The sequence below is a fragment of the Podarcis pityusensis genome (genome assembly GCF_964106645.2).
Source record: "Podarcis pityusensis genome assembly, chromosome: 3".
Lineage (NCBI taxonomy): Eukaryota > Metazoa > Chordata > Lepidosauria > Squamata > Lacertidae > Podarcis > Podarcis pityusensis.
The window spans coordinates 24,529,813-24,541,153 of NC_138026.1; the positions used below are offsets into that span (position 1 = coordinate 24,529,813).

The following is an 11,341-nucleotide window of genomic DNA, read 5'->3' on the forward strand; positions in this document are numbered from 1 at the left end:
AGCAGGTGCATGGGCGGGCGTGAGGCGCGATAGTCGTCTAAACCACGCGCCTGATTTTCTTTTTTCTGACGTTGGAATCGAAGCCGCGAAAGAGAGCTCGGGGGCGTCAACTCCTGAAAGGGAATTAAAAAAATAAAAATGATTTCAACTTTATTTCATATCCTTCACATTTCGCACCCCCCCCCACTCAGGCATTATACGAAGACGGCCGTCGGCTGCCGTAAAGCGGGAAGGGCGGCTTTTCGCGACAGTTGCGAGGGCCTCCGAACTGCCTCTTTCGCTGCTCTTTCCTGTTGGCGGTTCCTGAAAGAAAGAGGGAGAAAGAGAGAGCATGGCGGCCGGGGAAGCTAAATCCGTTTTATTCGTTTGCCTGGGTGAGTGGAAAGGGGGGGGGGTGGAGAATGGGGGAGGTAAAGACGCAGCATTTTAAAAAAAAGAAAAGAAAAAAGCATGGGATTTCATTATTATGCTTTTCTATGTGTTGGAAACCGCCCAGAGTGGGTAGTTGTAGTAGTGATGATAATAATAATAATAACAACAAGAACAACAACAATAAGAAAATAAAAATAATAATAGGAGGTGTTATGCAAGCTAAGAAAAGATGTTCATGGACTTGGAATACAAAAATGTGGTGCACATTCATATTATTAAGTTCTCTATCTTTAAGCTGTCCTGTTTCCTCCCCCAATTACATCAGAAGAGCTGAGCCAGGAGCAGTTAGAAGAGCCACGGCATTCTTACTTGTGAAGAAAGAGATGGGCAGCCAGAGTGGAATCCAGTGTTACCACTAAATCTCTTAAAACTTGTACATACAAGAGCTGCCAAGAAGCGAGAAACATTTACATTTGGAGTAGGACAGAAGCTGCCATGCTCTCTGTGGTGATGGAATGAGACTGCTTTACATAACACCCCCTCCACCGCTTATATATAGATATATATATATATAAACCACCATGTTAACACTGCTGGTTCACACACACACCTACCTTCCTCTGCGGCACAGACAGACCCACCCAGCCTAGTAATGGGAATTGGCCTTGGTGAGTTTTGTTTAGTGGTTTCCCACCATCACCTTCACACACACACACACACACACACACACACACAGCCCAAGGGAGGAGTTGGGAGTTAAGATGCAACTTGGCTGCAGCCTTCTAGAGGGAAGGTGGGAATAGGTCTGGTGAGAGCCTTTGAGGAGCCCCCTCAGCATCAGGCTTAAAACCTTGCTCTGGTGTAGCATCCTGTTCTCACAGTGACCCCCCCCCAAGGAGCCCCCGTGTAAGGTTGCCACCTTTTAAAAATAATTTTTTAATTAAATACTTTCCCCATTTACAAAAGCATGTGCATTGTCTCTTCAGATTGTGTTTTCTACAGATCAGTTACATTTGTTGTGAGACTTTGGTGTTATATGCAGTATAGGGGCTGGGGAGAAAGTGGGGGACGGGAGAGAAGGGGGTGGCGTGGTAAAGCATATGTTCTTTTACTTAGTGTATATGATCTGGCAAAAGGCGGTGCGGTGCCGTCACTTCGGCACTAACTGGAAAAAAACAACCCTGATTACAATCCATTGCAGCCCAACAGGATGGCCTCTTTGGAATTTGTCACACATGCACACGCATGCTCACACATACACATGAACTTGTAAATCTCTGTGCTTGGCTATCAGGAGCTTAAATAGATTACCTTTCATGCACCCTTTCAAACTCATGCGTTTGGAGGGGGTCCGTAACTTGGCAGAGAGAGAGAGAGAGAGAAGACCTGAAATACAGGACAAATCTATCGATTCAGGACACAACATTTTACACTGAAATGCGGGACAATCCTGTATTATACAGGACAGGTGGCAACCCTACTTTCTGACGATCTCCTGGTTCAGATCTTCCACCTTCCTTTGCGGCACTGGCAGAACTATGTTTATCCTAGTAATGGGAAGGGGCATTGGTGAGTTTAGTGGTTTTCCACCACTACCACCTCCCCTGAGGAATAGCTGAGTTGGGAAGGTAAGATACAACTTGGATACTAGGGCTGGGTGATATCTTGTTTTCAACATCACAATATATCACCAGCTAAATATCACAATATCTTGATATATCACGATATATATCTGCAGTGGCTGAGGGCCTCGCTGCCCCCCCCCCCGAGGGCAGAGGGTCCCACCGTACGTCGCTGCAGTGGCGGAGGGTGCGTCACACTTTATCGCAGCAGCAGAAAGCCTTGCCGGGCCTCATGGCAGCAGAGGGTACCACCCTACCTCCCTGTATCAGAGGGCCCATGCGTGTGAGGGCTTATCTTCATTTCTTATTGGTTAGGAGGGAGGAGGGAGAGAAAAAACAAAGCTAGAGACACCAGTGCCTGCATATTATGTGCCTGTAAATTATCTGCAAAGTATCGTTCAGCTGAGGAATGGGAAGTTGTTAAGTCTCCACCTTTTATGTCACCGGTACATGTCCTATGTTTACATTGATCTGCAAAATATAAAGCTGGTCAAATATCACTTAGCCTCTGCTTTTGGTTTGTAATAGAAGTAGTGGATATTCTTTACATAGCAGACTATAAGTTACTTAATACTTGAAGAGTAACATGTCTGTGGATCTCTTGTGGTGTACAGTACATGTGAGAAAGAAATGGGAATAGTAACAACAGAAATGAAGGCTGTATGCTGCTACATTTGCTCAGAAGTACCACTGAATTATGGGGCTTACTCCAAAGTGCATAGCTTTGCTTTAATATTCCTGTTGGTCCCTAGGGCATCACTGGTGTAGGAAGGACTCCATCTACCCCAGTGCTGCCCTGGGGAGCAAAAATAAAGCATCTCTTTATCTTGGCAAAAAATTCTCCCACAGGCATGCTGTCATTATTAGAAGGTCTTAGAGAGAGAAGATCTCTCTCTCTCTCTGTGGTGTGGCATTGTTTTGAGAATGTCCTGTTTCCTAAGTCCCTGGTGCTGACTTTCTAGAAACGGTGCTATGCCAGAGAGAAAGAAAGAAAGAAAGGTTCTTTTACAAAGGTAAAAAGAGGTAACATTGGCCCTTCACCCTGTTTCTTAGATTAGTGGACAAGTTGAAACCTCTCCATTTAACCAGTGTAGTCCCTGGGGTTCAACAGTGTCACCTGCTGAGAAAATTATTTAAAGAATAATACTTCTATTTTGATAAGGGAAGCCAAATCATTTGGGGTTTTAGGGGCCACCAGATGTTGATAGGAGCCGATTACAGCTCAGGTTGGCTACTCCTGGTATTCAGTCAAAAAATCCTCTGGAAGAAATGGATGAACCTTTCCCTGATAGCTGGCACTGAAACTACCCTGCAGAGTGAAAGCAGGAGAGGAATTTTATGGAAGCTACAGCCTGCTTATTAAATTGCTGTTACTCTGCCCAGCCTCATTGCTTCTGGGGCAAAAGAAACATGAAATGACTATTTTGAAACATGTATCAATTGGTAAAAATCAAATAGATGCATCTAAACATGGGCCCTGTCCATAGTCGTACAGTCTGGACTATGTTTCAGTGAGGCATGCACAACAATCATTCAGTGGCTTATGCCTGATAGATCTCATTCCTTTGCCCACATGTGAAGTAGAAGATGAGATATCACTTTATGAAACCTTTTTGCTTGATTAAATGATGGAGGTGCTGCAGCTGAGAGAGCAGATGACGTCTCTTAAAATCTCTAAACAAATGATAGTGATACAGTTTTTCTCTGTCTACATTTAGAAATCCTGCTTTTAATCCTGGCTGGTTGCTTTTGGAAACAGTGTTCAACTAGGATTAGACTAGGGTCCGGCAGCATGGTGTGGAGACTGTAGATAGAGCACTCTCTCTCTCTCTCTCTCTCTCTCTCTCTCTCTCTCTCTCCTTTAACACTAGGAAGCAGTGTTGGAAACTGAGATATGAAAGCTAGGAACTAAATGGCACCTTAAACCCAGGTTATGGGTGCAACAGCTGAATGTCTTGGCACACTTTTTTAATAACAAAGCTGAAAATGAATGAATGCAGCTAAAATATTATTTTCATTTTCCACATGGTCTCGTCCTTCCCCTGCCCAACCCCCTAATATTCTTAAGAGGGTCTCTTCTCCAGTCTTCAGAGAGTAGCTGGAAGTGGGGAGGCAGAAAAAGGTCCTCCTTTCCTTACACTCTGCAGTTTTAATCTGAAATCATGGGTGCAGTACTGCGCCCAGAGCTCAGAAGCTGCTCATGCTAATGAAATTCCCTGTCGCAAAATGCATCTAGAGCAATGGGAGTTTCGAACACTGTTTGGAAGTTGGGTGTTACTCAATTAAATTGATTGGCAGTAGATTGGATGTAGTTAGAAGACAATACCTATTTGTATGACACATAGTTAACTTAATTTGCTGCCATGATGTGTGGTTTTGGCCATTGGACAGGGATAACTTTAAAAGGAGATCAGACATATTAATGAATGATTGGTTCATCAACAGCTTCATCCATGACTGGACATGGAAGAGGCATCTAGAGCTGAACTAAAACTCCTGACTGGCAACAGCAAGAGTTGATGCAGCAGTGTGTACACCACTGCATCCACAGCCCCACCACTCACATTGGGGCAACATGAAAAAGTGCCTCTTCACTACACCAGGTCATAGGCTGAGCCCATGGCCATCAACGGATGACATCACAGCCAGCTGAAGAGCCAGTGAATCCTGCACTGGCACACATTTTGTGAGTTCCTGCTGGCAGTAGCCTCTATCTGCCATTTGAGGATCAGTATTGAAATTTGGCTGTGAACACCCCACCAACACTCTTTGCTGGTGGGGTTCTCCCTTCTCTGCCTCATCTAGTCCTCTTCCAGCACAGGAGAGCGAAGCTGTTAGTGTATCTCTAAATACCTTACTAGCAGCTGGAGGAGGCAGAATACTGGAGAGGGAAGGTGCTGTCAAGTCCTGCTTATGTGCTTCCTGGGAATATTTGGTTGCCTGCTGTGCGAAAAGGATGCTGGACTAGATAAACACTCTTGATCTAATTGAGGTCCGAGGAGATAGTTATTATATGCTTAGTAGCTACGTTAAAAGTTGCACTGTAGACCATTGTCAGCCAGAATGAGAATGTGTGCATGTTGTCATTGGAAGTTGCGTTGAACAGACTGAAACCAAATACAGTGGTACTTCGGGTTACATACGCTTCAGGTTACATACACTTCAGGTTACAGACTCCGCTAACCCAGAAATAGTACCTCGGGTTAAGAACTTTGCTTCAGGATGAGAACAGAAATCGTGCTCCGGTGGTGCGGCAGCAGTGGCCCCATTAGCTAAAGTGGTGCGTCAGGTTAAGAACAGTTTCAGGTTAAGAACGGACCTTCAGAACGAATTAAGTACTTAACCCGAGGTACCACTGTAGTAATCCTACCTTTACTGTTTTAGTATCAGAAGAGGGATTATCCATTAATGACCCCTTCACAATGCAAACACTGAGTAAGGCAACCCCACTTTTATACCCATTATATTGAGGTGCAAGGAGAAGGTTGGCCTGTAGTTCATCTTGGAGCACAATTCTATCTGTGTCTACTCAGGGGAACAAATCATATTAAATACAATATGACTTACTCCCAAGTAAACAACTGCAGGGTTTCAGATATAAGATTTATTTTGTAGGGAAAGGAGATGGGGCAGAAATGAGTTAATACCTCCCCCATGTAATTTCTTGTATCTCCTTGTTGAGGCCCAGCTTGTATTTTACTAGCATGGAGTTAAGGACTGCATTACAGTGTACTTGTAGCTTGAGTCAAAGGAGGTAGTTGTTACTTAGTGGAAAAGTCTGCAGGTCATAGGCTGTGATTTCACTAGGTGGCTTAGGAACTAGGCTTAAAATCTGGAAATGCTGGTGATTTCAGTGGAATGTGTTGGTGAAATTGTCTTTGGGGGATGTAGAATTCAGTCTGTCACAATACATTGTCAGCAATGCTACTGGAAACCAATAAAGCCCATAGAATACTGGTGTGTACTGACTTGCAACAATCCACCTCTGCTAAAAGTTGGTTGCTATTGGTGAACAATAATGGGCTTCTCGCAAGCCAGATGTGGAAGTCAGGAAGTGAACACTGATAAGAAACTGCATAGAAAGGGGAGCAGATGAACTCTGTGGCTTTCTTCAGTACTTCACATGTACCTCCACAGGTTCTGGAATGTTTCACCTTAAGAACACAGGTGTGAGAGATTACATTTTAAAGTCACTGGATTAAATCTTTATTTCCACAGGGAACATTTGCCGCTCTCCCATAGCCGAAGCTGTTTTTAGGAAACTTGTGACTGAGGGAAACATTGAAAACAAGGTAAGTTTTATTTTAGCCGCCAAAGCTGCCATTCTGTTAGCATGATATAAATATTTTGACCTTACCTGCATATCTTAGAAATCTTTCTGTACCAATTTATCAGCATCTCTTTACCAAAGTGCTAAATGGCAGACTGAGAGGCATCCCTTATCAGAATAGGCTCTGTATATGCTCTCAGGACATCAATTGTATGAGGCATATGCTACTGCATTGCGGACAGTATGAGCAAGCTAGGGATCTATTGATTAAACCCTTACTGGCAAATCGGCTGGGTAAATCTGAAACCTAGTATACTAAATATCTTCTGGACAAGTATAATGGTATCACAGTGGCCGTGGCGTAGTTTCTTTCGGTAGTCATACGTATCAAAGATCATCATACTTAAGACCAAACAAATATCATCTCAGTCTCCCTCTGCCGGGGAGTTGTCTGTATGAATCTGCATTTTATTCTGAATCTGTGTTATGGATTTTTGGACCGCAATAAAGATTATTATTATATTTTGACTTGTTTTTCTGTAGTGGAGGATAGACAGTGCAGCAACATCTACGTATGAAGTAGGAAATCCTCCAGATTATCGAGGCCAGAATTGCATGAGGAAACATGGTGTTACCATGAATCATATTGCCAGGCAGGTACTGTACCCATATTGCTTTCAATGTATGTATGCATATGTTCTTGTTGTTCACAGTGGGTGATAGACAGCGGTGCTGTTTCTGACTGGAATGTGGGGCGCTCCCCAGATGCGAGGGCTTTAAGTTGTCTGAGAAATCATGACATTCAGACGGGCCATAAAGCACGACAGGTAGAAAGAGTCTGTTCGTTGTTTTCTGGAAACTATGGGTGGTGCAAAAGTCTTGGTAACTGCTGTAGGTTGGATTGCGTGTGGATTGGCAAAGTATTAAATGTTTAACTACTCAGTGTAGTCGTGGTTAGAGCAGTGGAAATTCTAACAGCATCTGTGTAAAGTGGTTGGATGAAGCCATGTTCCAGAGCCTGTTAACGCTGTTCCCTGAATGAAATTATTTCAGTGGTTAGGGATATTATTATTTTATTTCTTTGCTAGCCAAGGTGAATCACTTGCCATGAACCTAGTTTGCCATTTTGTTGCCCATTCCTCCAGTTTAAAGAGATCCTTTTGAGTCATATTGCATTTGGCTTTTCATAGTACAGTGGTATCTCTGGTTACAGACGCTTCAGGTTACAGACTCCGCTAACCCTGAAATAGTACCTCGGGTTAAGAACTTTGCTTCAGGATGAGAACAGAAATCGTGCCGTGGTGGCAGTGGGAGGCCCCATTAGCTAAAGTGGTACCTCAGGTTAAGAACAGTTTCAGGTTAAGAACGGACCTCCAGAACGAATTAAATTCTTAACCCGAGGTACCACTGTACTAAAGAATTCGGTATTGATTGCAGGCTTGGACTTCTCACCCCTGGCTACAGTTCATTAATAAACAAGTTAAATCACACCAGTCCCAATAGAGACTCACTGTTAGCTTCCCTCCGTTGTGAAAACTGTTCCTGGTTCAGACCTTAAGCAACTCTGCTCCAGTAGACAATTGTAGGATATAAGAGATGCTAAATGATATTGATTTCAGTGTCTCAGTTGTTAAAATAAATGCACATAATTTATCAAAATTCCTTTAAGGCCTGACCTTCTTTAGATGGATTCATAACTGCAGCATTTCTGTTAGACAAAGGATGTGTCACATGTTCCCTTCTGACTTTTTCTTTCCTTTTGTGAGGTCTTGCTTTAGTTGTTTTCCCCATTTACAGATCTTTTTATTATTGTTCCTTTAGCTTCACTGGTGCCCTTTTTGACCTTAAACTCCCTTTAGTCCATTTCATGTAAAACCCATAGAACTCAGCATAGATGAGAGCCTCTCAACACTCAAACAGTTCTGCCTGCCTTCTGCTTTTTCTTCTATTTCTCTTGATATCTTGATTCCCGCCCCCCCCCCCCATATTTAAAAGCTTAACAAGGAATGCTTAACTGGTATAGTTCACATCTGTTGTTTTCAACACATCGAAATGTGCTCTGAATGTTATCACAGTTCAAAAGAAGAACTGATGGCATCTTTGGAAGAGCGCATTGTTGAACAATACTTTTACGTCGTAATCATTACAGCCTTATCCCATAATTTCTGAACAGTGTTTGATTTTTGAGAGATAATATGAACAATAACTTGTGTAAATGTTCCCTGGCCAAATGCTAAAACACTAATTCTTCTGTCTCCAGTTTTATTTTTCTACAATTGATTTCTGAGCTGCTTACTTTGCAGCTGTCAGTTAGCATACATAAATGTTGTTTGGCTTTAGAATTTTAAATATGTATTGCTAACTGCCATCACTGCAACACTGACTTAACCTCATTTTGCATTTTTTTTATTAAGAATTGTTGTGACATGGATCTCTGTTAACAGTGCTTAAACATGTTTGTTAAATTCTAGGTTACAAAAGATGATTTCCTGACGTTTGATTATATGCTTTGTATGGATGAAAGTAACTTACGGTAAGTTGTGAAAACTATGTGCTTTTTGCTTATAGATGATGAATAGTTCTGATTATTCTAGCCTAAATGGGTTGTTTGCTACATTTAGTGCCTCCTAATAGACGCTAAAGCCCTTAAAGCGTATTCCCACTACACCCTTCATCTAAAACATGGGAAGGGAAACAGTTTAAATTCCAGATGTTATTGAACTATCCTCAGCTCTGGCCAGCATGGTCAATGCATAGAGATGATGGGGGTTTAATTCAAACACAGCTGGAGGACCACAGGTTCCCCATTCTGGGTCTAAAGGATGATGATCCCTAGGAATAGTCAGGGAACAGACGGAATAGCATTGTACCTTTTGCATTATAGTAATCTATTCCTCATTTGAGCAAATGATTGCCAGGATTACTCTGCAAGAGGAGAACAGGCTGCTGTATGAAATCTATATTTCTGGTGGATCCAGGTGTTATTTCAAGTCAATGTTCTGAAACTGTTGCATTTATTTCCTGAGCCTCTCATTCGTATTTTTGGCTCCATAGTGTTGGTATTCCATAACTTACATTTATACTTTGGTACAACATTACATAAAAATAAGTGTATTAGATGCTGCGTACTAAATCACATCACACTGTTAAAAGTGTGTGGTTTTTTTCTTTATACACTGTGATTTTTGTTTCCTTTATGCACTGCAAACTCTAAGGATATCTTGGTGTCAAAGGAAAAAAGAAAGAAAGACATGCCACACTTAATGACAAAAAGTTGCCTAAACTTTTGTCTTGTAGAGATCTGAAAAGAAAAAGCAATAGTGTTCAAAACTGCAAATCTCAGATTGAGCTGCTTGGGAGCTATGATCCACAAAAGCAGCTTATTATTGAAGATCCGTACTATGTAAGTATTCAATTCTATTAGTCCTTTTTAACTCAAAATCAGTGTTGTAGCAATCAGTGTTGTAATAAAGAAATCTGTTTAACTTAAATTGGTTCATTTTATTTTTTGTCTCTGCTTCTTTCTATAGGGGACTGATGAAGATTTTGAAACTGTTTATCAACAGTGCCTTAGATGTTGTAAAGCATTTTTGGAGAAACCTCATTAATGGGGCAAGTGTTTGTGAAAGCAAATAATATTTAGCTGTTCTGTAAAATTATTCTCAATTGATATTAAATTGTAAAGATTCTAAAAATAAGTCCTTTTTTAGCATACTTAATTTCATGATGTGCACTGCACCTTGTACTTGAGAAATGGTAGGCTTATAAAATTAATATTGACCTTGATCAAGCATCTATATAAAGGGGAAAGCATCCAGTACTGACAAAATAAATGTGTGTGATTCTTGGTATACATATTCCACATAGTATGTAAAAGAATTCCTGTATGCATACTCTAAATATGATACACCTATGCTGTTTTCCATTGCTACTTGTATGTATGGTACTTTTTAATCTTAAACATCTTTCTTAGAAGTATTTTTTGGATGTATTGTCACATGATTAAGAACTGAAGACTTAACAAAACAGTCTCTTTTTACTTTTTCCATTATTTGTGATTTGAAAGAGAGAGACTTACAGCCATATAGAGTTGAGCTGTATGAATTTCACAAGTCTGCATAACCACAGAATAAGTTCGTTGTGTGGTCTCTTGATGCATAGTACAGTCTCCTAGAGTCTTGGTCTCTCTTTTTTTTCCTATTTATTAAAACAAAATCTAGCCTTTAGTAGCTGCTGAGATGATGCTTGAAAGAGGATAAATACAGCCTTGTGAAGTCTTGGAGCAGTGTGCATGGCACAAAGTGTTCTTTGCAGATCATGTGTACTAACGGAAGCCGAGTAAATTAATTAAATATGCTTCACTTGCCCTAACATATACAACCTACAACCGTGTTAATTTCCTCACAACAGAATTTCGGCATTACCTTCTTTTTAATCCTAAGTATACACAGCCCTGCTTTCGAATTATGGTGCTGGAGGAGACTCTTGAGAGTCCCATGGACTGCAAGAAGATCAAACCTATCCATGCTTAAGGAAATCAGCTCTGAGTGCTCACTGGAAGGACAGATCGTGAAGCTGAGGCTCCAATACTTTGGCCACCTCATGAGAATAGAAGACTCCCTGGAAAAGACCCTGATGGTGGGAAAGATGGAGGGCACAAGGAGAAGGGGACGAGATGGTTGGACAGTGCTCTCGAAGCTACCAGCATGAGTTTGACCAAACTGCGGGAGGCAGTGGAAGACAGGAGTGCCTGGCGTGCTCTGGTCCATGGGGTCACAAAGAGTTGGACACGACTAAACAACAACAACAACATACACAGCCCTGGCTATAGATGAGAAATGTCTGAAGAGAAGAGTTAAAAGGCCAGTAATTGCCTCATTGAGAACTAGGACTGCTCTCTTCTGCTTCATGGGCATTCCCTTACAGGTGTATAAGCGAGATTTCCTTTTGACATTTTCATTTAACATTATCATGGTAATCATAATCATTATAATTTTATAATTTTACACCGCCCATCTGGCTGGGTTTCCCCAGCCACTGGTAAACATTCTGTAGATCATAACCACATTCGCCACTT

At 41.6% G+C, this 11,341-nt stretch overlaps 1 protein-coding gene and 1 long non-coding RNA gene across 3 annotated transcripts in view; both read left to right on the forward strand.

Annotated features, from left to right (window-relative positions):
- LOC308473745 overlaps nt 1-11,341 on the forward strand; it is a 396,145-nt gene that overhangs the window by 141,026 nt on the left and 243,778 nt on the right. The gene's annotated exons all lie outside the window — the stretch shown is intronic.
- ACP1 (acid phosphatase 1) lies at nt 216-10,644 on the forward strand. Of its 2 annotated transcripts, none has more exons than XM_080999414.1 (6): nt 216-374; nt 6,213-6,286; nt 6,978-7,091; nt 8,736-8,797; nt 9,562-9,667; nt 9,795-10,644. In XM_080999414.1, the coding sequence occupies exons 1-6, from the start codon at nt 332-334 to the stop codon at nt 9,870-9,872; spliced, it is 477 nt and encodes a 158-aa protein (XP_080855540.1). In that variant the 5' UTR covers nt 216-331; the 3' UTR covers nt 9,873-10,644. The 2 variants fall into 2 exon arrangements, with proteins under 2 accessions (XP_080855540.1, XP_080855539.1); XM_080999413.1 differs by lacking the exon at nt 6,978-7,091 and adding an exon at nt 6,808-6,921 and having other exon boundaries at nt 9,795-9,962.

Excerpts from the sequence above, each read along its gene's own strand:
- ACP1 (XM_080999414.1), top strand. The coding sequence starts at position 332 with ATGGCGGCCGGGGAAGCTAAATCCGTTTTATTCGTTTGCCTGG. Across the intron at positions 375-6,212 it reads CGTTTTATTCGTTTGCCTGG|GGAACATTTGCCGCTCTCCC; the intron begins GTGAGTGGAAAG and ends TTATTTCCACAG. Across the intron at positions 7,092-8,735 it reads CGGGCCATAAAGCACGACAG|GTTACAAAAGATGATTTCCT; the intron begins GTAGAAAGAGTC and ends GTTAAATTCTAG.